General features: G+C 38.9%; 1 protein-coding gene and 1 non-coding gene across 7 annotated transcripts; one reads left to right on the top strand and one right to left on the bottom strand.

Annotated features, from left to right (window-relative positions):
- Positions 1–1,193: 1,193 nt before the first annotated feature.
- On the bottom strand, positions 1,194–24,244 carry eef2k (eukaryotic elongation factor 2 kinase). Of its 6 annotated transcripts, XM_041814856.1 has the most exons (20): positions 23,990–24,244; positions 23,172–23,431; positions 22,586–22,645; positions 20,854–20,954; positions 12,713–12,773; positions 12,567–12,604; positions 11,755–11,926; positions 10,152–10,301; positions 9,940–10,072; positions 9,727–9,854; positions 9,118–9,337; positions 8,597–8,661; positions 6,329–6,406; positions 5,817–5,873; positions 5,567–5,632; positions 3,408–3,539; positions 2,978–3,166; positions 2,777–2,901; positions 2,435–2,613; positions 1,194–1,664 (listed from the first exon to the last, which is right to left on the bottom strand). In XM_041814856.1, exons 2-20 carry the CDS (start codon positions 23,421–23,423, stop codon positions 1,555–1,557), a joined length of 2,316 nt encoding a protein of 771 aa, XP_041670790.1. In that variant the 5' UTR covers positions 23,424–23,431; positions 23,990–24,244; the 3' UTR covers positions 1,194–1,554. The 6 variants fall into 6 exon arrangements, with proteins under 6 accessions (XP_041670790.1, XP_041670792.1, XP_041670791.1 ...); XM_041814858.1 differs by lacking the exon at positions 22,586–22,645; XM_041814857.1 differs by lacking the exon at positions 5,817–5,873 and having other exon boundaries at positions 23,990–24,243.
- An 849-nt stretch (positions 24,245–25,093) lies between these two features.
- On the top strand, positions 25,094–25,175 carry trnal-uag. Its single transcript has one exon. It is a non-coding gene; the product is annotated as a tRNA-Leu (tRNA).
- Positions 25,176–25,907: the final 732 nt, after the last annotated feature.

Here is a 25,907-nt window from a genome sequence, read left to right as displayed (position 1 = left end):
CTCTTTAGAAGGTCAGTGCGGTTACCTTTGCAAATACTCATACCGTTTTAAGCAGACAGGTTTAACATTTGAAGCAGGCTGCATTTCTACTGAACAAATGGCAAAATTAGTGTTGTTGCTTCTCTATTAACAGTGACTTCATGGGTGGAAGTACAATTTGTCGTTTCTCGTTGGATTTGACCATGTCAACATCAACCTCCATGGGCCCCTCCATAGTGCTGGGTCTTGTACTTGTCTTGTACAGCCCAAACCAGCTGTTGTGTTTCACTTTAGTTTAGTCACACCTTATAATAAACAACCTGGTTGAAGATCCACATCCTCTCATTATAACTGAACATTAAGGAAAGATCATATTTCACTGTAAAAGCCCCTTGGATATCAAAAGTATCTACTCAGTGCTCAATACTTTAAATTATTTATGACTAAATTTATAGACCTTTACTCCTATTAAAATAACAAAGTGACTACTTTTACATGATTACAGTAGACTGTTACTATTTCCACCTTTAACAGCAGCACAGAGACCAAAGATGGATGCTTTGTGGAGCTAAAACATCACAAAGTACAGGTTAAAGCTCCTTTGAAGTGTTTTATAGATTGAGATTAAATTGTTTTAAATTCACATTGATATTTCAGTGTCACCTACAAAACAGAACTGATTGATCAGCATAGAGATGAGGCACCCCTCAAACCTAAAAGTTCTGACCCTCACCCTAAAAGCTTTGCACTCAGACAATTTTGGTGACCTTGACATGTTTCATGACTTCTAAAGAAGATCGCAGGAAGAAACATGTCAAGATAACCAAAACTCTACTGGTCTGTGTATAAGAATACACAGAAAAAATATATTTAGTGAAAACAGTCTGAGTATATTCAGATTGTTTTGCACTTAGCAGAAGAAGCCAATAGAACCACATCATCTGCAAAAAGTAGAGATGAAATTTTGAGATCCCTAAATCAGAAACCCTCTTCACAGCCCTCTTTTTACAGGTCAGACTTGAACCTTTTCTGCCTTCTCCTTGTACAATAATCTTGCTGCATGTGGCACATCCTAAGCCAAGAGTCTGGCAGTGCCCCTTCCTGTGATGACATAAGATAGAGTTTTTCATGTTAGTAAAAATACATGTTAGAAATAATTTTAAAAATTGCACCAAGTCCACAGCAGGAAAAAATAAATGGAGACAAGTCTCTTCTCAAAAAATGCAATTCACTTTATTTTACAGTTTTTTATCTTTTACATAAATCCTTAACACAAAATGTTCAACATTTAGGTCAAAGTAAGTAAACATTTCTCTTTGTTTTGACTCTTCAGTTTTTCCTGACCATGCATTCAATTAGCATAAAAGTAAGTGGTAATCAGAAATGAAAGAAAAGAGCATTTAGGATAAGCAAACAGAGCAAAACAAGTTGGTAGAATTTGATCCTACGAAGCTGAACACACGCACACACTACGCACCATTAACAAAACGTTCTTTCATAGAAAATGTAAACTGCCCTGACTACCAGTCAGACTCATTAACTCCCGTGGCATTTTTGTAAAAAAAGTGAATCATATTACTCCTCCATTAGCGCCCAGGCTTCTTCTGCTTTCATGTAGTACTTGTTGGCCAGTCGGCCTTTCATGGCCTCCATGGCAGCTTCTGCTGCTTCTGTAAACAGATCACCTGAAACAAAAGAAGGCTGAGGATATAAAGATGGACGACACACTTATTTCTATTATCATTACTATTCACAACTGATGTGCAAAGATGATGGGTTTTTTTTTTTGCAGTACATAGGAACCCTTTCTGGCATAAATTAGTTCGAACAGTTCCAATATTCCAACATCAGGGGTTGTGTCTGGGAATTACTGTATTAAACTTACCCCTACATCAGGGTTATCAATAAATACACTGCAGAGATTCTATCAACATATTTGCTAAAATAAGGTACATATGGTTCTACATTTTATAATTTTCCTGTCTATTTTGGCTGAAAGATGTGCAGCTTGTGGAAAAAAAGGTGAGCCTTCTGTTCTCTGGATTACCTGCAGGTGAGATGAGGTGCTTACGCAGGTAGTCTGAAAGCTCTAACATTAAGAGCAAAGAAGTTGAAACTCAGAATTTAAAGAATGAGAACAGTCATTGAAAGCAGAGCTGGCCTTACGCTGCAGCTTTGAAGAATAAAGGTGTGACCGGTTGAGTTATGGCTCATTTATGAACTTGCTCATCAACTTCACACCTTGGTTAGGGAATTTTTTTGTTGAATGCCCTGACTTGTTAACATGCAAGCCTTTAATTTGCAGGTAATTTTGGCCCTAAGTGCACTTTTTTATAGGAATAGTGCCCCATAAATGTGTCTTAAACTGACATTAGCTGGGATTTTATCACTCAAAACCAGATTTTAATAGTTCAATTTGCAAAGAACGGTCTGTTAGCCAAGCATGAAGTCGCACCTGCTCTCTGTGGGTCTGCGGTGAGGTTGTGTCCTCCCTCTTGGTACATCTCTGCCTCTCTGGCCAGCAGCAGGTATCGAGGCTCATCCTGCGTCCCATCAAACTCACCGCCCTCATCGTAGTCTGTCATGTTCAACACACTGTCATACCAGCGAATCGCTTCCTGCCAGTCTTGCTTCCTGGAAAATTCAAACATAAAAAAAAACATTCAATATGATATCAGCTCATTTCTGCATCTCATAACATGACCTCTGGAGAGTCCACAAGGGGGCAGTATTTCCAAGTTTGTAATACCAGACTATGACAAAGTCAGGGTCCAAGTGGCAGCCTTTTTCTACTGACCTGTCAGCTGATAGATTGACCCCTGTGTCAAAGGCTCTGGCCACTGTGATCATAGCGAATCTGTCTCCAGCCTCAGCAGCCTGCAGAAGATACTTAAAACCTTTCATCCTGTTGCCTGCATTATCCTGCAAACAACAACAAAAAATGTAAGAGAAATATGGACGTGCTTATAAATAAATAAATAAATAAAGTGCTTTTTACCTCAACCTCCATGTCAGACAGGATGTGATGAGGCAGCTGCAGACAGCACTGTCCTAAAGCAACAATGGCCTCCAGCTCTCCACACAGAGATGCTCTCTCCAGGTGAAACATGGCTGAGTCTTGATCCCATTGCTCGTCTTTTTCACAGAAACGACCCGCCTCATGGTAACGCACCATCGCCAGGTGAACCTAAGGGGGAGGAAGGTGATCCAGGAGATAACAGAAAAAGTGAAACTAATCTTGAAACCCAGCATCCTGCTGCTACAGGTGAATCTTATCATACAGTGATATGCAAATTCTTTATCCTAAAGCATAGAAAAACATCAATATTACTGATTAAATGTACGACTGTAGAATCAAGACTGATCAGTCAAAGTTTAAATGATTCTCTTCCAGCCTGGGCCATTTGAGTCTGAGGATAGTATTGTACCTTCCCAAGGATGGACTGGCCAATCTTCTTCTGCAGTAGAGTGTTGAGTCGCTCCACCTCAGTGGCCACACACGACGGTCTGTGGACGTGAGCACGAGACGAGTGATAGAAGCTCCACTTCTCCTCTGTTAGCTGAGAGAAACAAAGAACGTGTGAGAATGCTGCCTTCTTTTCTGCACTATAATACAAAAGGAAATTTTTTTGTATGAGGAAAATCAAGAAAAATCAACTCTTAGGAGTGTACTCATCCTTAACTGAAGCTCATATTGAGAGCACCTGTGAGGAACTTCTGTTTTGGGCTGATTTTGGCACCCCACTATAGGCAAAGCCATACCCTTGTTTGGATACTTTCTCAGATTAACGTTTTTGCTAAGTTTATCTAAGACAGTCTGGCTGCAGACTGAACATCTGAGACGTGGCCTCTTTCAGAACAAAAGTGCAGTAATTTGCCTGTGCAGAGGTTAAGATTTGTTTAAAAATTCATCTTTACTCATAAAGAAAGTCTGACAGCCCCACAAATGAAATAACCACACTGAACCACAAAGATCGCAGACAACGCAACATTCATAAATACAACAGAGAAAAAGATCAGAGGTCTAATCAGAGATTCAATATTATGTTTAAACCTGCCTTAGAAATTCTTACTGAAATGGTGGCTTGCTTTAGCTTTTTAAGCTTTAGCAGCGAACATAGCTATGTAGCTTATGTAGCTGCTTTTAAAGCTTAGCTTTAGCGGCTTAATCTACATAGCTGTTATCTACAAAGCTGTTATCTATGTAGCTTTGTTATCTACTTAGGTATGTTTTTTAAGTAGCTATGTTTTCTATGTAGCTATGTTAGCTAAGCAACTGTTATCTATGTTGCCATGTTAGCTTTGTAGCTATGTTGTCTAGGTAGCTATGTTATATGCATAGCTTTGTAACTGCTATGTCATCTATGTAGCTGTTATCTACGTAGCTATGATTTGTACTAGCTATGTTATCTATGTAGCTATGTTATCAACATAACTGTTATTTCATCTATGTAGCTATGTTGTCTACGTAGCTATGTTATCTGCATAGCTTTGTTATCTCATAGCTATGTTTTTTAAGTAGCTATGTTTTCTATGTAGCTATGTTAGCTAAGCAGCTATGCAGCTGTTATCTATGTAGCTATGCTAGCTTTGTAGCTATGTTATCAACGAATTTATGTTATCGAGGTAGATATGTCACCTACATAGCTATGTTATCTGCATAGCTGTTATCTACAGAACTGCTATGTCACCTACTTAGCTAGGTATCTAGGTATCTAGCTAGCCTTGTTATCTAGGTAGCTATGTTAGCTACTTAGCTTGTGCAGCTAACAGAGCGAACGTAAGCTAAGCCTGTTACATTAGAGAGCTTTATAAAACGTCAGGTCTTTAACTTTGACATTTGGTATCCTGTTACCTTAACCCTACATGGAAGTTTAATCTGTTTTTATTTTGAAAGTTTCAGCATGTTTTTCCATTGTAAAAAATGCCTGACCCTCTCAGTTTGTATAACAAGGAAAATCACATAGTGCTTTCTTGAAACAGTCAAATATATTACTCATCAATGTCAATGATATTAACCTAATGAAGGTTGTTTTGGCAGTGTGCTGGTAGTGGTGTTATCTAAGAAACGTTTTTAGAGATTAAAAATAATTTTAGTGGAATAATCAGTCTTTTTTGCTGATGGTCTCAGTGGCCTTTTTAGGTTAATAAAAGCCAACAATATTAACTTCAGCCTGTTTCATAAATAAGCAAAATGAAGTCCTCACAGTAGCTTCAAGAAATAAATGACACATATCAGCTTTGAGCAGGAAGAGTACACACCTGTTGGCCTAAGTGAATGCAAAATCATGTAAAGCAATGACAAAACACACACAAGCATACATACTGGAGTCATCAGAATCATCAGAGAGAAGAAGGTGATGAAAGAGAGGTAGATGGTGTTTCAGGTCCAAATGTCATCTGTACATTCACGTATTTTATTTTTTTTTAGAGTTCTTATCTTAAAATAAAAGAAGAGTTGACATGGAATAGTTGCAGCATGCTTAAGCAGGTGCTACAGTCTTAACCCCATGCTTACAACTGCTTTTTAATTTTAATATTGCATAGCAATATTCAGAAAACTGCTGGCTTCCGTGCAAGTAATCACCCATTGGTTGTCAGGAGTGCATGAATGTAAGGCTGCAGAGACTCTGGGAGGAGCTACCATCTTCCTCTAGTGAGGGAGCACAAAGAGCAGGAGGAGCTCAATTAGAGGAGAAGTGAGGGAAGGTTTTCATTGTTAAACAAAAAAGAGGAAAACAAAGTGAAACAGATGAAGAACACAGGAGGGTTATTTCATGATGATTATGATTAAGACGAGGATGAGGTTTCACACTGATGTCTCTACGTTTGTTTACCCGTCTGACACTGTCCTCATCCGACTCAGAATAATGTCTGTGGGAGCGGTGATGGGCCTACGTGACGACAGAACATGCAATACATTACTGACATTACTAATGTCAGAAAACGTTAAAATTCATGTGGAGAAGAGGAAATGTTAAACAGCTACTGAGAGGACTAAAAGACAGATAGAGGACAGATAAAAATGAGACGAGTCTAACATGTCAGTGTTTCAAAAGTGTAAAAAATTAACCTCTGTTTGAGATAAAGAACCAGTGTGCTTATAAAGGTGTCAAAAGGTACAGAAAATTTGGCTCACAGGTGCAATTCTACATGTAAAACTAATGTGGACACATATAATGTGCAACATAATTCAACTACACCTTACAATGATTTAACAGTAAGACTTACACAAATAATTTTCTTGGCACAGAATCTGTAAATATTTGATATTTTTGGAATTTCATTATTTTAAAAAGGTAAATTCTACATTTTTGGGTAAAAAATAAAGTAGAATGAGAGCTTTTACCCCGTCTACGTTATCGTTCAAGTCCCCTTCACTTCTCCTCTCGCTGGGGTAGCCGCTGTCCCCTCCACTTTCAGATTCCTAACGACAAAAATAAAAATGAAGACATAAATCAGTAGTTTGACTCATTCAGTAAAACTCAGGACTCTGCAGACTTTTACTCTACACACTCTGCCTTGTTAAACATTAATTGTGACTAAGTGATAATTAATGAATTACTTAGTTGCATCACAGCATGAAGTTGCAGATAAGTTCTTAGTAATTAATTCATCCATTTCATTTCTAAAGGGATTATGTACAAGCTAAGTTACATTTTGTAGGTCTCTTGTGGCAACTAAAAACTAAAACAAGCTCTTCATGTGGGGTTAAATCTTACAGTGGAATAAAATCATTCTCACTATTGGTAAAAAACAGCTTTTTGCCACCTTGTGTTATTTCTGTATGAAGTGCATACATTTTGTCAAAGAAAAAATCCTTTGAGTAGCATATTTGAAAAATTTATTTCTGTGTTAATCTTGCTGACAAGGATTTTCTGTTTTCAAGTGGCTTCGTAGTCAGAATTAAGTCAGAAGCTACAGTCAGATGTGCACAAAGCTCCTGAAAATGTTTCAATTTATCCCTAAATTTATCCAGAATTTTCCTGCCAGTCCACTTATAAAATTTCTGTGCAATGTTGGGGTGAGTTCATTTGTGAACATGGCAGGTACTGTTCAGAAAAATGCACCATGACTGAGTATGCAGGTGTGGGAGCTGCTTCATACTTTTTTCAACTTGTCAGTTTGTTCTTCTCCACTTTTAAAAATATACTGAAAATAAATCAGATTACATATGGCATTTGTTGCACTTTCTACCTCCTGAGAACCCTAAAACCCAGTACAGACCAAAAGATTTGTGTTGAGAAGAGTTGTAACTAGAAAAGCACTCGGAGTGCGCAGGCCTCCGCCATTAGTACTATCTCCCAATAGTAAAGAATCATTTAAACAATTCCTGGATCCAGACGGTGATCAGGATCACTCCCAAAATCTAATCAGTTCTTCGTTATGCCATTTTTGCCATTTCCTGAAAATTTCATCAAAATCTGTCCATAACTTTTTGAGTTATGTTATTAACAAATAAACAAACTAACTAACAAACCCTGCCGATCACATAACCTCCTCGGCGGAGGTAACTAGCAGCTGCTACAGGCCGGATTGCAATGTCCTAAAACCAGCAACTGGAAATTTAACAAACAAAATCTCAGGCAACACAGTTAGCCAGCCTGATTCAAGCTGCAACAGCTCAGTTCACTCTGCTGCAACTGTTCCCTGTGATGTTCCACAACAGTCCAGTTTCAATACATCTTTGATTTAAACTGGGCTTAACCTCCTGAGACCCTGGGTGCACATATGAGGACATTGTTACATTTTGACTGTCTTACAACATGATAAGAAATTCAGCTAATAAATTTGTAGATAGGTGTCAAGAAATTTTCATAAAATGTAGGCAATTTGCTCGAAATGGCTGGAGAATTTGCTTTCAAAATTTCTGGAATTTTCTTGACAATTTTTAGTAATATGTTTGTATGTTTTGGAGAGATTGACATAATTCGGGGGGGAGGGGGATTAAAAATCTTCAGTGCTTTCAGGGAAATTTCGAAGGAAACTGGAAATTTAGATTGAAAGAATGGGTAAATTTTCAAGGATTTTTTTTTTAATTTTGGTGGTATATGCTTAAAAGTTTTTTCTATGATTTTAATGGAATTTGTTTGGATATTTCGGAGGAATATGCTAGGAAATTTTCTATAATTTTCATGCAATTTCTGGTCAAAATTGTATGTAAATCTTTAGCCATTTTCAGAAAAAGTTTACTGAAACTTTCGAGAATATCTGAGGACATTTTGGGGACATTTTTATGGGATCTTTGAACTCACACAGAAAATTTTGCTAATGTCTTGGAAATTCGGAGGAATTAAGTGTGATTTTTTAATTTTTTGGGAACCTCTCATTATTTTAAAGGGAATTTCCCAGGTTCTCCAGAGCATCTTTATTGGTTAAATCTACTTCCTGTTCAAAGACACAGCTTCTGTTTTATACTTATCAGGTCATATTGATCCCAAATGAGTGAGAAAAACTAAAAATGCATTCAAAAAGAAAGCTTGGGTCTGAGGGTTAAGAGAGACATGTGTGATTTGGCTAATTAATAAAACCTCTGAAATAGCCTGTCTTAAAATTTCCAGAAAATTCCAGAAATATTTGGTTCATTTGGAGCAAAGTTCACTGAATTAATGCTCACCTTGTTTTCACCTGTGCTGTTATTGTTAAGTCTTTCATGTTCATACATCCCCGTAAAAGACAGGCCTGTAAGAGGTAGAGATAACACGTTTACAATCCAGACAACACAGTTTGCTACAATACACAGTTACGTATGTGCAGAGAGTTACACAGTGGCAAGAGAAAGTATGTGAACCCTTTGAAATTCTCTAGTTTTCTGCATTGATTGGCCATCAAATGTGATGTGATCTGCATCTAAGTCCCAAGAATAGACATACACAATGTGCTTAACCTAAAACCACACAAATAAGGGCTCACGTATTTTTCCAGCAGCACTATGAATGTTTAATGGCTGTAATAAGGCTGATTAAGACTTCAAATAATCTAACTGTTTGTGTGGTATTGGGTTAAGCATGTTGTGTTTTTCAATACTTGTGGCTTAGAGGCAGATCAGATTATATTTGATGACAAATTAATGCAGAAAACTAGAGAATTTCAAAGGGTTCACATACTTTTTCTAGCCACAGTAGTGTCTTTATTTACCTATAGGAGACTTTCCCATGGATCCTGGTGCTGCTGGAGGGGAGCAGGGCAGGATGAGTGGTGAGCAGGGCACAGAGTCCACGTCGCTCATGCTCTCATCTGCAGACGACGTCTCAGACAGGCGGGACATAAGAGGAGGGGCTCGACATCCTGAGAACGTGCGAACACGGGGAGACCCACAGGGCTCCTCACAGCCCCGCAGCACCGTCTGAGCCGATTTCTGGAATTAAAACATGAGGAATATCACCTCAGGAGAAATTGAGGGGAAGACATGAGCATGACACACAGATGGGAAGATCAAATTCCTGCAGTTTTGCTCCTTTTTAAGGTTTTTTTTGTAATCAGCAGTGTCAAGATCAAAATAACAACTCACAACAAAAGAAAACAGCCCTATTACTAGAAGTCTCCAAATAACCTATGTAGACTTTTAGGATGGCACCTTAGTGCTGTTGTAGATTTGAAAACAGAAATTACAGGCCATGAGATGGGGTAATATCTGAGGAAAAAACTGCAACTTAAATTGCAAATTTTTACATTATGAGAATTTCTAAGTAGATTTCAAAACCCTGGCTGACTCTTCTGTTTTGATAATTAAAGTATTCTGTTTACAAGCAGTTTGTTGGTGGAGTCCAGCTGGGACTTCTCAGCAGGTGAAAGATCGAAAGGTGTCAGGCCCATACTCTTGCAGATCTTGTTACACAGGTGAGAGTGGAAGAACAGTGCCATGCCTCGCACACCTGCAACACAGGTGTGATCAAGATGAAGCTTGTTGGAACCAGACTCCGCCCTGCCCTGCAGGAAATAAAAGAGGAGAGACTGTACCTAGATTGCCATCTCCAAAGTCAGTGCCCTTCTCCGTGTGGATCTGGGGATCAGTGTAGAGATCTCCGACTCCCTGGATGTCAACGACGATCAGCTGGTGGCCCGATCGCTCAAAAGAGAAGTGACTGAAAGCCTGATGGATACACAAGAAAAGAGCAATGATTAGTAAAGTAAGCCATACCTGAATGTACATCAAAACCACTGTGACTTACCTGTGGAGTGAGTCGGATGTTGTCGTCCCTCACAAAGCCTGAGTTGGAGTTGTATTTGATGTATTTGCCCTCGATGTAATGTTCCAGGTGGAAGAGAGGTTTATCTGGTCTCTCTCTCATCTCTATCACACACATTTGCATGATGTCCACCTGCAATAATAAACACATATAATTTCATATTCACTAAGAAAACACTATCAGTATCCAAACAGTCGACACTGAAGCAAATTTCCTCATTCCTAAATGGCAGGATTTTTTGTCCTACTGTCATGCACTAGATGGACAAAAGTATTTGGCTGCCTGACCATTACATCAACAGGGACTGTAATGGCGCTGTATTCAAGTACATATACTTAAACATTAAGCTGACCCCCCTTAGGCAGCTTTAAGGACCTCCATTCTTCTTGGAAGGCTTTCTATAAGATTTTGGAACACTTTTGTGGAAACTGTGCCCATTCATTCTGTAGAGCGTTTATGACAGGGTAGCCCAAACTATGGCCCGGGGGGCCAAATGTGGCCATTTTTGATCGGCCCCCTGGAAAATCTTTAAATTAAATTAAATATGGCTCTTAAAAGAGCATGAAGCTTGTGCTACACTGTATTATTCTTCTTAGTTTTGAAACAAGGCAGTGCTACCATGCTAAGACTGTAAACAAACATTTTGACAAGGATTTATAGCTGTTTTTCAGGACTAAATTGAGACAACACTATAAGTAGTAGAAATATTCGCAACCAAGTAATAAGATATCTTCATTTATAATGCCCTAATGGATTACAACAGAAAATAGCAGCACCAATGATGTTTCAGGGGCGGGGCCAGTGGTAGCCAGAGCTGACTTGATGAAATCTGCTTGGCCTCTCCAAAATCCTTAAAATAATTGGCCATTTGCCTTATCAGCCATCAACTAGCCATTTAAGCATACCAAATCACGGAGCATATCTTAACCAACATTAGAGAGGTTTATCATGGCGAGATATATAAAAGTGGCGCCACCATTCTTATAAATTTCTGTATGTGGCCCCCAATGGAGAAAGTTTGGACACCCATGATTTATGAGGTCAGTCGGACGAGAAAGCTTGCCTCATAATCTCCATTCCAGTTCACCCCAAACAAGCTCAAATTTTTCCTTCTCTTGCTTTTCATTGTTATTCAACGATTTACAGCTAAATATGCCAGTTGACCCCAGAGTGGGTCTGATACAGCTAAATCTGAGATCAATTTTCCTGCTTCTAAACTCTGCTAAGACAGAAATGATGGTTACTGGACCATCTAGACTTGACCATCTGTATGATTGTTTCACTCTGTGTCTTAGTGACTGGGTAATTTATTGTAAAGAAAGAGTGAAGAATCTTGTTGTGCTTTTTGATCAGACCCTGTCGTTTGAATTCCACATCAAAGAGGTGACAAGAGTGACCTTTTTTCCTCAGATATATTGCCAAGATAGGATCAGGGGTATCGTTTTAGGATGCGGAGGTCATTAATTCGATATTGCACATTCAAAAAGATAGGTCTTTAGTTAAACTGCAGTGAGTTCCACAGTTTTGGAGAATCTCCATACAGACATGGGAGGCATATTGAAAAGGGAGGCGTTTGTTTCTATACCTGTTTGGGAGGTCGGTGACGGTTGTACTCCTCTCCCCACAGTTTAGCTTCCATCTGCAGCCTGACGTCCTCAAAGTAAACATCTCTGTCCACCGTCTCCATGTAACGCTTCGCCACATAGTTAGATGCTGACTTCCAATTGCTGCTGTGTGAGAAATTAGACAACTTCTTCCTGAAGGAAACAAAAGTGAGAAAACCCTCATTAATAGAACTTCATGAAAAAAAAAAAAACAATCCAAAGCTGTTTTTGCTCACTGGTCAAATCCCAGATGTTAACAGCCAACAACACACCACTTTTCCAATGCACAGCTTTTCTTTCTTTAGGACTAAACTTGTTTGGACTTGTTGGGGGGTTTATTTTCATTCTCTGGCTCCATCAGTGTGGCTGTTGTCAGTGGGATGCTGCAAACAGCAGACAGCTGAGATGCCTCTCTCTTACATTTCCCACATAACTGAGGATTAAACATTAACAAAAAGACCTTTATCCTCTTTAGTCTTTCACTCTGCAATGTCACACACAGACCAAAACACAGCTGAGCCACGATAGAACAGTATATTTAAATCTAGTCACTATCAGGGGAATTAAAAAAAGTTAAAAATAAAACTCCAGTGTTATCATGGAAGACGTCATAGAGCTGAAATTGCCTCAGCACCATCTTTGGCTCTGTCAAAAGTGTCCTCTTGAGTCAGAGAAGGACATCTAAAGAATTTGGTCCTGCATGATGTAGACCAAGAAGGCTTTGGCTACTCAGACATAAGGGCAATAACCGCTGGATAACAAGAGCTGGATCTGGAGATATGTTTGTACTTACGTTCTGAAGCACTCCCTCATGGCCCCTTTCCCGAATGGCTGTGAGAAACGAGGAAGAGGAAATCAGTTACAAAAGAAACAAGAATATGTAGAACATATGATTTTAAATATTGACAAAGTAATCATTTTAATCATGTGAAAAAATACCTGAGCACCCATCTTGATATGGACCTCGTCTTGAGCCCACTCTCCTGTGATGGCATTGTACCTATGAAATAAATTAAATAAAAGGAGATGAACAGTCATATTAATGATGCTTAAAGATGTTGAATGGTCTCTAAACCTCCATGAAGTCTAACCTTCTAAAGCAAATGAATAGTAGCTAGGCTAGTCTTGTGAAATAAGCAATGTAAGTCGATTTTTCCCAATGTTGCTGCTCAGACTAAAATATGAAAAAATGACCTAAAAACTTGGTTTGACATAAAAATGTATCATAGAAACATGTAGTAGAACAAGGCTGTCATTAGGATTGAAAGACAGGGGAGGCCTAGCCCCAAGGGTTGCAGGTACTGCTGGGCATATAGTGTGCACCAAATTTTTTCTCCACACCTTAAAATGCTTCATGAATTAATTATTAGTTGTAGAGCATTTATCAGGACCTATAATCTGGCTCACTCTCTGTTTTTTACTTAGAAGACTGTCCTTTCCTGAGCCTTCAGGAGGTCCTCCTTTTTTCTAATAACAGCCTAAGAGAGTTTATGGGTTTGTATTTAAAGGTCTATATGCTGGAGAGAGTTAATGTAAAAGATATTGGAAAACAGATCTATTAATGCATTTAGTAAAATATAAATATAGTAGTGTATAATATGTAGAAATATATTATTCCTCTCTTTCTTCTTTCAGTCTGTTCATGCTTTCCAAATAAAACTAGTTTATTTCTGCCTGCCACTGATATTTCTCTGTGTCTGAAGACAGTCCATAGCAGAGGAACTCAACCTTATTCTACCCAAGAGCCGTATTGTCTTAAAATACTTAAGCAAGAGCCACATTCCAAAACCAGGGATGTAAGAAGATCCACAGATCAGCTGATCTATGGTGAAAATAAAATGAAATGGTGAATTGTTGGATTATTCTGTAATTAAACTAATACAATAGGCTACATAAAAATGTCTATAGTGTTTGAGGAAAGGATATGTTACTAACAATGAGCATATATTTCTTTTATTTATGCAAGTTCCACCTGATCTAATGACATGTTAAAATATTAGTTTTAACTAATAGGAGATGCTTTGCAAAGAGCTGATGAATTATGGTTGGTTATTTGGGTATATTTATCTCACACTCTGGGACATTTACTGTAGTTCTGTGGCTTTATTAACATGAAAAAGATGCTTTCTATTTTTTCCCACTCATTATTGATGCTTTTAGCTAAAGGAGGAGGGGCCTCATATTGGTCTTTGCCCTGGGCCTCAAACTGAATTTCCTGTTTCTGCTCTTTTGACAGTATTTATTATCAGCAGTACATTAAAGACCAAACAAAACATCCACATTAGGACAAGTTTCATTAGATATTATGTTATCTCACCATGTGATCTGTGTGTGTGTGAGGGCTGCTGATAACCGACGACACGTATCGCAATGATTATCATAAAATACCAGTGTGGCAGAGCATGGGTAGAAAGTGACTGAAGAAACTCGTTAAAACAAAGAAATAAGAAGCTTTAGTGTGAACACAAGACAGTGCACCTCAATGAACGGTCTTACTGAAGAGCCGCAGCACTAGCGGACCAGTACACAGATTAAAAGGAAATAAAAGTTTTCATCTAGACTTGGCACTAAAGAGCCACAGGCACATGGAGAGCCATGGGCTGAGTATCTCTGCTCTATACATTAGGCAGAAAGTAACATAATGGTGTGGCGCATTCCTTCATTAATTTCATCACTGTTTTAACTGTAACTATTGTTAGGAGGGGTTGAGGAACATTTTAGGGTGGCTTCAGCCCCCCAAAAATGGCCTAACGATGTCCCCTGTAGCAGGATCTCATTTGCATGCCAGAGTGATAAAACTTCAAGGTAACTATGGAGACACATTTCTGCTACTTAAAAAATAAAAAATATAAAATTCCGGCAACCTAAAAATCCCTAAAACACCACAAGCCAATAGGATTACTTGGAACTCTACAGTGCATTCAGCCATCCAGGTCATTTGACTCCATAGAAAAGTATTAGAAAATTATGGTTATTCTTGCAGTTTATTCAAATGTATATAGTTATAACTAAAAAAGATGTCAAATTTTGTGCATTAGGGTGTGCCAGTTAAGTCCATATGCAGAGGATATAGTCTTCAACAGTTACGGACCCAGGCTTCGATCCCCATGACTAGTGTGAACATGGGTGCCTTAATTTGCCAGTGCAATGTATTTCTAATTCTTTTTTTTTTTTTTTAATTCAACTTTGTTCATCTGACAGCAACATTTCATAAATTAAACAGAGATTAAACAGAGACAAAGGTCAGGAGTCTATTGTGGGGGGAAACTATGTATAGACTTATCTGAAACAAAGCGAATGGTGGCTCGTTCAAGCTTCATTAGCTTTAGTTAAAGCTAACATAGTTACAACCCAAGTAGTCAACACAACTACCTAAGCCAATAAAGCTAAGTAAGCTTTAGCATGGGGACTTTTAGTAAATGTAGCTGAAAGCTAACATAGCTATATAAGATATGCAGATAATGTAGTTTAGTAGCTTACGTAACTTATGTAGCTTTAGATCCATTATCTACGTAGCTTATGCAGCTAACGGAGGTACAAAAGCTATGTTTGCTAGGTTATAAGGTTTAACGGAGGACAAGCTTTTTTGCTGTATGCAGACTGTTTACTTGGCTTTACTGCATGTTTTTGTAATAAGGTTTTGACTTTTAACTTTTGGTATCCTAAACCTTACCTTAACATTTGTCCTTCCCCTTACCAAGAGTTTAATCTGATATTTCTTTTTAATTTTAAGTATGTATTTCCACTCTGACAGATGGATGTAATCAACGGTTGCAGTTAAAACCCACCCAACTGATAATCATTGACAATAACTTGGGCAGCTAGCTAGTTTTATGTCATAAGGGGGCAGGGCTTGGTGATTGGTGGTGCAAGTTTTGATAATGAAAAAAGTCTTAGTATCAGGTGCCTTAGACTTGTGTGTTTGCTGCTGTAGAAATGATACAGGTATTTATATTGTTTGTTTGCTTTGTATCATATTATCTAAATTTTAAATTCTGGTATTATGACAACCTTCTCCCCAACCTAACGGATCTGTGACATTTTATCAGAAAGTTACTTGAATGTTTTGTTAGCAGAAGAAGCAGGATGGGAATTCTGTGGTTCCACCAGCCAGATCTCTTCTGCTCAGACTCTTGCTTTAAAATTCTGTGCGAGTCTGACGTGTTGGTGGCTGTCACTTGGTTATTTTGGATTCATGTCAGTACAACAGGAATAAGTGGAGACTTGATGTCCATGTTCACAAACAACCAACAAAAGCTTAGCAAGCTAACAAAGATGTTAGCGTTAAGCTAACAGTCTAAGTAGCTCAACCTCACAGAGTTGTTAGCATTTTCTAGAAAGAGACAGTGGGCCTTCATAGAGATTCTTTCCAAAGATAAAACAAATGATCAATTGCAAGATACATTAAGGTGTAGGACAACAGTTTCGATAATCACTAAACTGTTGATTCAATCATTAGCTTGTTTCAGCTTCTTTGTTTAAGGTTTTGTTGCTTTGTATTGTAGTTTATTACCTTGTTGCTCAAGTTTTGGATCTTGGTCACATGAAAAATGAACAGAAGAGAAAACAAAAACAATTTAAGACAAAAAATCAGTTGTACTGTAGAAATATGAATAATCTGATGCTCACTCTTCTGTAACTCCTCTTAAGAGAAGCAGCTGTGAGAGTCTTTATTATGTCACAGAGGAGAACATGTGACCCTGCTCTGTGAGGGGAAATGGCACTTGTCTTCTTTTTCTACCTGTTACAACAAAAATATCTCCCACTGCTGTCTGCATGCAGTCTTTTATGCGTTAATAAAACTCTGGTTTAGTTATGAAGAAAGTTCTAGTCTATGTTAGCCAAGCTGCTCTTTTCCCTCTCTTACAAACTTCAGCAGCTTGTTTTTTATTCTCATCATGGAGACACATAAACCCTGTAGCTTCTTTTCCACACAAAACAACAAGGAGAGATGAAGTAAACTGAGAGGTTGCCCTCTTACAAGAAAGGTACTCCAATTCCCTTTTGGACTGTTTGAATTTGGCGTATAAGAGGCCAAAGTAGTCAGGAAAGAACTCATAAGGTCAATATGGTGATACAAATGTGTGATGTGTGTACATATCATATGTCTGGGTCAGTGTGTCTGTTTAGTTTGGCAGGGTGTGTGCCCTGAGTTAATGAATACAACATGAACTAAAGGTGCGGCCGCAAGTCTTCACAGCTTAACATCCGTGCTTTAAATTCAATCTTAAACTTAATTTTTCCACTTCATAAAAGTGTCTTCTTACTTTTCCAAAACTCCAATTTCCACTTGTTCCTGCCAACAAACTGTTTAAAGCCCGGGGGACACCCTGTACCAGGACTTCCATACCATCAAGTTCATACTAGAAGGGGGCTTCAGAGGGAGGAGGGGTGAGGTTACAGGGGGTAAAATTAGCACATGAAAAAGGACATGAGGGCAAATCCCAGCTCCTGACAATCCCTCTTTCCTCCAAAGTCTCTAGCCGCGTGTGTTATGTAACAGACCTGACTCACTTGCCCAGACAGGCTACGGGGTTCACTTTTTTCCAGCTTTCTTGCCCACATCGATTTACTGTGTGGCTGTCCTAATATAACTCTGCCCACGTCTGAGAGCTCGGTAACCAGTGTTTGTGTAGCTGTGAAGTTGGCTGTGATATCGACACTCGAGTCCTTCGTCTACATAACGAGATATAAAAAGAAGAACCGGACAAGCCAAATGGAGTCAGTGATGTGGACTGTGAATGTTTGTCAACATTTAAGCCCCACTGACCGAGATGAGAGCCAGCCGCGAGACCTGCAGCTACTTAAGCAACAAGTCAAACCAATAAAAGCTAATATTAATGAGGGGAACTCTAAGCGTTGACTTGTATGGAAATATGTTTGACCTTAATACCTTTAGTAACATCTAATCTCTATTTATAGATTCTACATCAAAATCTTGAATCTACTGTATACACTAGGGTCTGGGTCAGGAAGCACTGGAAGTGGTCTGGTTTCTGTTCGCAGTTCATTTGTAGTCCAAGTTGTATTGGCCAATTGGCATAGAGTATCCATGTAAATAGCAAAAACCAAGCGCATAGTTGTCTATCCTTTGAAATTCCTGCTCCAATACTCTGACAATGATTGAGTCTTTAATACCTAAATCTATATATACAGTCATGGATCAAAGTATTGGCACCCTTGGAATTTTTCCAGAAAATACACCATTTCTCCCAGAAATTGTTGCATTTACAAATGTTTTTGGTATACATGTGTTTGTTACCTTTATGCACATTGGAACAACACAAAACATCTGAAGAAAAAAGACAAAATTTAAATAATTTTACACAAAACTCAAAAAATTGGGCTGGACAAAATTGTTGGCAACTTAATATTTGGTTGCACACCCTTGGGAAAAAAAATTGAAACCAATTGTTTCCTACAATCATCAACAAGCTTCTTACACCTCTCAACTGGAATTTTTGACCACTCTTCTTTTAAAAACTGCTCCAAGTCTCTCAGATTTGAAGGGTGCTTCTTGCAACAGCAGTTTTAAGATCTCTTCATAGGTGTTCAATGGGATTTAGATCCAGACTCACTGCTGGCCACTTCAGAACTTCCAAGCGCTTTGTCTCCATCCATTTCTTGGTGCTTTTGAGGTATGTTTCGGGTCGTTGTCCTGCTGGAACACCCATGACCTCTGATGCAGACCCAGCTTTCTGACACTAGGCCCTACATTGCGGCCCAAAATTTTTTGATAGTCTCCAGATTTCATGATTCCTTGCACACAGTCAAGGCACCCAGTGCCAGAGGCAGCAAAATAACCCCAAAACATCCTTGAACCTCCACCATGTTTGACTGTAGGTACTGTGTTCTTTTCTTTGTGGGCCTCATTCTGTTTTCTGTAAACGGTAGAATGACATACTTTTCCAAAAAACTCTACCTTAGTCTCATCTGTCCTCAAAATGTTATCCCAGAAGGACTGAGGCTTACTCAGGTACATTTTTGCAAACTCCAGTCTGGCTTTTTTATGTCTCTTTGTCAGCAGTGGGGTTCTCCTCGGTCTCCTGCCATAGTGCTTCATCTCATCCAGATGACGACGTATGGCCCGAGCTGACACTTTTGCACCCTGAGTCTGCAGGACAGCCTGAATTTGTGTGGAAGTTGACTGAGGATGTTTATCCTCCATTCCAACTATCCTGCGTTGCATTCTTTTGTCAATATTTCTCTTCCGTCCACGTCCAGGGAGATTAACCACAGTTCCATGGGTTATAAACTTTTTGATTATATTACGCACAGTGGACAAAGGAATTTCAAGATCTCTGGAGATGGTCTTGTAACCTTGAGATTGTTCATATTTTTCTACAATTTTGCTCCTCAAGTCCTCAGACAATTCTCGGCCCGTCTTTCTCTTCTCCATGCTTGGTGTGACACACACAGAAACACAACACAAAGGTTGAGTCAACTTTTATACATTCTAACTGGCTTCAGGTGTGATTTTTATATTGCCAGCACCTGTTACTGCCACAGGTGAGTTTAAATGAGCATCACATGCTTGAAATAAAATGATTTACCCTCAGTTTTAAAAGGGTGCCAATAATTTTGTCCAGCCCATTTTTGGAGTTTTGTGTAAAATTATGTCAATTTTATCTTTTTTCCTCCAGATTTTTTGTGTTGTTCCAATGCACATAAAGGCAATAAACATGTGCATACCAAAAACATTTATAATTGCAACACTTTCTGGGAGAAATGGTGTATTTTCTGGAAAAATTGCAGGGGTGCCAATACTTTCGTCCATGACTGTACAAGGGTGGTTTGAGTCATTTGGGGACCCAGGCAAAGACCAATATGAGCCCATCCCTATTATGCTAAAAGCAATCATAGCAAACATATATATCAAGAATCCCTTTTCAGCTACCAAAGCCAGAGAACAATATAGCAAAGACAAATGTGAAATATAAATACACATACAGTGCCTATAAAAAGTATACACCCCATTGGATGTTTTCCCCTTGTATTGATTTTTAAATAAACCATGGTTAATATATTTTGGCTGTTTTGACAGAAAAAAATGACAAAAAAACTCTTAAATAATTGCAACTATGTATGAAAGGTCTAATCACTGGTTAATCCGTATTCCTGGCTACCATTACACCACACAAACAAAAGAACAATCCAAGCAACTCAGAGAAAAGGTTAGTGAAATGTATAAGCCAGGGGATGGATACAAAAAAAAATCCAAGGCTCTGAACATCCCCAGATTTCAGTTAAATCCATCATCAAGAAATGGAAGAAAGAGATGGAACAAAGAAGGACACTCTAGAGGCCGCCAAGACACCCACGACTACTCTGACGGAGTTACAAGCTTCGCAGCTGAGATGGGAGCGACTCTGCATACAACAGTTGTTGCCTGGGTTCTTCACCAGTCAAAGCTTTATGGGAGAGTGGTGAAGAGAAAGCCTCTGTTGAAGAAAACTCTAATTAAATATCAACTAGAGTTTGCCTAAAGGCGTAGGAAAGACTCCATTGTCAAGTGGAAGAAAGTGCTTTGGTCTGAGACCAAAATGTTACTTTTTTTGCCATCTGATAAGACGCTATGTTTGACTGACTCCAAACACTGCACACCACAAACACACTATTCCCACTGTAAAGCATGGTGGTGGCAGCATCATGCTGTGGGGATGCTTCTCAGCCATCCCTGGAAGGCTTGCAAAGGTAGAGGGTAAAATAAATGCATAAAAATATGAGACTTATCCACACAGACTCAGTCTTGTCATTTTCTGCCCTAGGTGGGCACACATACATTTGTGATACAAATGTATGTGTGTGTGGATATTTGGGTCAGTGTGTCTGTTTGGCTTAGCATTACAGATAGTTTTCAAATGTAGCATTGTAAATATTAGTTACACAGAAAACATGTTAGCCTGTCATAGCAGGTAAAACTAACATTTAAAGAGATTGCATTCCGTTAAGATAAGTAATTTTCAGGGCGTGATTATTCAGATGCATAATTAAACATTTACTGTTATGAAAAGCCAAAAGTCTGCAGCTAACAAAGTTAATTGTATCAGTTAGTAATAGTCACTCTGAGGTATTCGTACCTGTAACGGATGCAGGGTTCTGTCTTGATGTCCTCCAGGTGAAACTGAGCCCAGGGGTCGGGCATAGCTTTGGCTTTCTGGATGGCCTTTTTCCATGCTTCCTGTTGTGATGATCAAACATGACAAATGAGCTGACTGAACTGGATATCATGCAACAATAATGAACTTGTCAGTTTTCCTAGAGGGTTACCTAGAGACCATAGAGGAAGGAGGGGAAGGTGCTAAAGGCAGAAAGAGTGAATAATGTGCAATAAAAGGCCATCTGAAGCTCTTAACCAGCACAAATTGGTTACTTTTTACAGCTGAATTCTCTTTATTGTACTTACTTTTTAAGCTAATTCAATTTCACCCTTTATACATAGAGCACCTTTCCTTTATCCCAAGGTGTTTGTCATCTAAATTCTCAGGAGGTCCTTAATGCTGATCATGTTACAACTAAACCAAGGGACACACCAATGCAAACTTTAGCCTGCAGTAAAAATGCACAAAGCTTAGTTTGGATTGTTTAATCAGCATGCACATCAGGAGGGAAGGAAGGTTAAGGAAGGAAGGAAAGAACAAAATTTTTCATGAAAAAGGGAAGAAAAAACAGAAAAATAAAGGATATACTTATCAAATTGATTCATACAGGGATCATGGAATGACACAAGGACTTTTGTACGAGGTAGGGGATAGGGGATAGGAAATGATTCTTGAAAAGACAAATGTGGGTCAAGTTGGCTAAAAGTAGTACACTAACAGGTAGTGTTGCCTATCTATGGGAGAGAAGTGATCAGATACCATGTGCTGTTCTTTAATTAAACTATCCTCTCTTTTTTCTTTGATGTAACATTATTATTGTTGGTAACAATATTTCTATACATCTTAAATGGTTTATGACAGAAAAAGGTACAAAAACCTAGAGGTTGAAATTGCAAGATAATGCTTGATACCATGCCATAACTGATAATAATTTAGAAAAAGAAAGCTATTTTGCCAAGCCCTAATATTGCTCCTTTTAATAGCTTAAAGCCTCTAGAAAATGAATGTGATCACCGTATGATGTGTCACGGCTGCCTGCAGTAGTGCTGCTTCCAAAAAAAAAAAAAAGATTAGAAAAAAAGAAAAAACTTTCATGAATCACATGCCACTTGTGATCCAAAGCAGCTCCAGTAACCCAAACCCTGACCCCTCATACTCTACTGTTCACTGTCAAGGGGGAATTTTAAACATGTTTCTATTTTGGGTGAAGATTTACATGAAGGCATGAGGCAACATGTGATGTGTCTGTTCGTATGTGAGGAGGACCTTATTATGGCACGTCTAACGTCAGACCTCTTTCTCCTTCAGGAATGTGCAACTTCAGCATATCACAGCATGGTCACAAGAGTCCAGTATCAAATTCAAAGTTGTATGGCTTTATATTAAACTAAGTGCAAAACCACACACTACAAATGGCACCTACATTATATGCAAATTTGTACTTTTTGGATTAGTTTTATGAGGGGGAAAAAAACATTCTTTCTGGTGTTTGTTAGGAAAAATTTTAGAATCACGTAGAGGAATAAGGCTAAGGGGAGGAAGGATGCGTGCATTGGGACACATCAGAGGAAGAGTCATGGAAAATGAGGAAAAAACAAAAAAAGTAAAGGAAAAGGACAGTAAATTAAAGTCTAGAGTGAGGATATGGTAGGATTCAATGGTCATTGGTGAAGAGGAAGAAAAGAAGGAAAAATTCTAATTTGTAACATACCCGTGCGCTTTGGGACAGAACCCTACACGACCGAGGTTCTGCCTCTGTTTCTGTTTCATTCTATGTGGAAAAGGTGAAGAAAATCGATTGCTTTTTTATCAGTTATCAAATTAAAAAAAAAACATTTGTCATTGATATACAATCATCATATACAAAACGACTATACACACTAGCAGCTGGATGTGCACAGCCACATTTTTAAGAAGTAATTTGCATTGAACTGAGCTCTTATTGACGCTGTGAGAGTAGACATGTTTACATGCAACCTCATCACACGTAGTGAAAACCAAACTGTACTTCCTGTTCTTGGCGAGAATACACCCAAGCAATGCTGACCAGCTTTCCCCTTTAAATATAAGTGTCATATGGCTAAATGGTGCTGCTAATGTGCAGCTCATCTCTCCTTATAAGGTAAAAAATTTTTCTGGCAGAAAATTGCAGAACTTGGTGTTTTTGCTAGTGTATGACCACAGCACATTCATATTTTAGCATGACAACACAATTCTTTAGGTCTTGTTTTTTAAATTAACTTCCCTTTATTGATAGAATTATTCATCACTGTCATGTTACCATGGCAAGAGCTCACCTTGAAAACAAAGTTGGTCTTAGGGAGAGAGTTTGACAGCTGCCGGGTGTAAACAAGATTCTTCAGGTAGTCGCAGATCTCTTTGGCTGAGTCGTCTAGGATGGGGCAAATGAAGTGGTCTTCATCCTCATCATCACTGGCGTTGGTGTCACTGACAGAGGACGCCCGCTGATGGATGGCACTGCGTTGGACAGGGGGTCTCCTGGCACTGCCCTCCTCCTCCTCCATGCTGAACATCAAGTCATCCTCCATGATGTTTGCTGTTGAAAGGAGAGAGGAGAGTGAGTGGAAAGTCAAGCCACAAGAAGACAGTAATTGGAGCCACGGTACTGTTGTACGTGTTCAAAACAACCCTGCATCATGGCTGCACAACAGTACATCTCATACCACGTGCGAGAGAGCTTAATGTGTTGGCACAAAGTGTATGCACCAGGAAATCCCCATCACATGTATGAATTAAAGCCCATACATATACACACTTATGTAGTGTATTTGTTCAAAAATGGGCATCAGCATGTAAAAGCAACCAAGCTTTCCTTATGTACCAGTAAGTTCCAATGTAATTTGTGAAAGCAAATGTCACGTTAATAGCTTGATGGTCTACCGGAATGCAAAACACAGCATGATACATATTACTACAGCTTCACTGTGCAGAGATCATACAGCAGCGACAATGGCTTCGGTATCTAATGTTTCAGCAAACTGTAACACGATTTTAACCAAACGTCTAACTTAAATGTTATCTACCTGCTGCAGAAGCAATGTTCAACATAAAAAAACAACCTCCTAATCGGAGGAACAGACACAGCTTTACTCACCTTATCTGGTAGAGACACTATTCTGTCTTCGTCTGTCCCTCAGGTCCAGTAAAAAGATATAGACGGACAGGATTGCAGCAGTAGCCGTTAGACTTCCTCTCCAGTCGGACTGGATTAACCCTGGTTCTCCAATGGATCCTGGCGGTCCGGGGACGTGCCTGGCAGCGAACTGTCGTTCTTGTTACAGTCCACCACTCTGACGTTGCACTTCGGCACGTATCGCTGTACCCTAAGAGCCACGCCTCCAAGACCATGCGGCCTTCATGACAATCGGAAATACAAATTTTACAGTTCAAAACCTATGTGTCGACACAAAATTTCGATTGATTCACAGGTATTAAAACAAGAAGGTTACATTTAAAATACAGATAATATTTTTATTCAATTTATGTTCTAAACAAAATAAACGTCACATGTGACCAATAAGCTTGAGCAGTTTCATATTATTGTGAAGTCAAAACGCGCTATCTGAAAGTTACAGAACAGTACCGTCACGCAGCACTCGTTGAATTACGAGCTAGCACTGCTGCGCTACTAACGGTTACGTACACTTGAGGATGCCTGTACCAACCCGAGCTGCCAACCCCGTGAAGAATCTCGAAGAGGCTTCGTTAGGAACTTCCAACCACACATTTGAGCTAGGGCTAGTGCAACAGGTGATATGTCACCCAATACACATCAAACATAAAGTTAACCTAGCTTTCTTGCACCACGTTCAGGGAATATTAGTTTGGAGTCAATGCTAGCTAACTGAGCTAATGGCATACACAAGAGACTACGTGGTTTCCCTCGTGCTGAAAACCATTTTCTTCGTCTATTTAAAATTTAACTGTACGTTTAGTTGAGATGGAAGTGGAGCGAAACTGATTTTTTTTCTTAAGAAAACAATGAATAAAAACAGACGAAGTCACACAACTGTACGTTTACCAGAACGACAAAACAAGAGGGAGTACGACGATAATTAGAGGTGTGTCTCACGGCATCGCAGATTACATCCCTTTAATGCCACAACAGGCCAAAATACTTGTAGTTATGTAGTGCTATGTCACCAGATAATAGGTAAATTGTGGTATAAAAAGTTTTGTGTGTTCGTAAGTGGGTCGTGGTAGCGTGGCCGAGTGGTCTAAGGCGCTGGATTTAGGCTCCAGTCATTTCGATGGCGTGGGTTCGAATCCCACCGCTGCCAGGTTGTTTTGAATTTTAGGATATTGCATTTCTCACTTCTGATTTATTTTAACAATAATAAAATAAGCCTGAGTGGCAAGGGCTAAACACAAGGAATACTCACATAATCATTTCACAGTTTCCAGCTGCAACCACAAGTAATGACTTGAACAGCAGTGCCATCTTGTGACCACAAGGTCACACAACCTGGTGGCTACCAAACTTGATCTGCTGGCCCACTGTTTAGAAGATTAAAATATCCTTGAGTCCACCATCCTCCCTTGTAAACCATAAACCTATATTGATATCCACTAGACAGCCAGTCATGCCCTTTCCTATATTTTCAGAGTTTAAGTAAAACATTGCATAATACAGAAAAGCAACTTCAGTGTGACAACTAACAGGTGGCTTACACACTATTAAAATGATATTACCACATGAAACTTCAAAATTTTGAAGATGTAACAATAGTCATCTCTTGGTCAGATTTTTTTTTTTTTTTTTTTTTACTGAAGATTAACAACTCCCTATGAATAAAAAGGATGAAACAATTCTTTTATGTTTCACTCTTCCCGTCCTGCAATAATTTCCATTATTGTTGCAGGCTTGTTTTGTGCAACAAATCTTCCAAAGTCAGGAGTCCAGCTGTGGGGCTGCCACTCTTTGTTTCAATAGCCAGCTATGATCTGTATTTTGTATGGGTTGGGGTAAATGTAGTGTTACTCAGGAAAAACAGAAGGAAAAAAATAATCAC

Source organism: Cheilinus undulatus, linkage group 20, assembly GCF_018320785.1.
Source record: "Cheilinus undulatus linkage group 20, ASM1832078v1, whole genome shotgun sequence".
NCBI lineage: Eukaryota > Metazoa > Chordata > Actinopteri > Labriformes > Labridae > Cheilinus > Cheilinus undulatus.
This window is presented reverse-complemented; position numbering and strand designations above follow the sequence as displayed.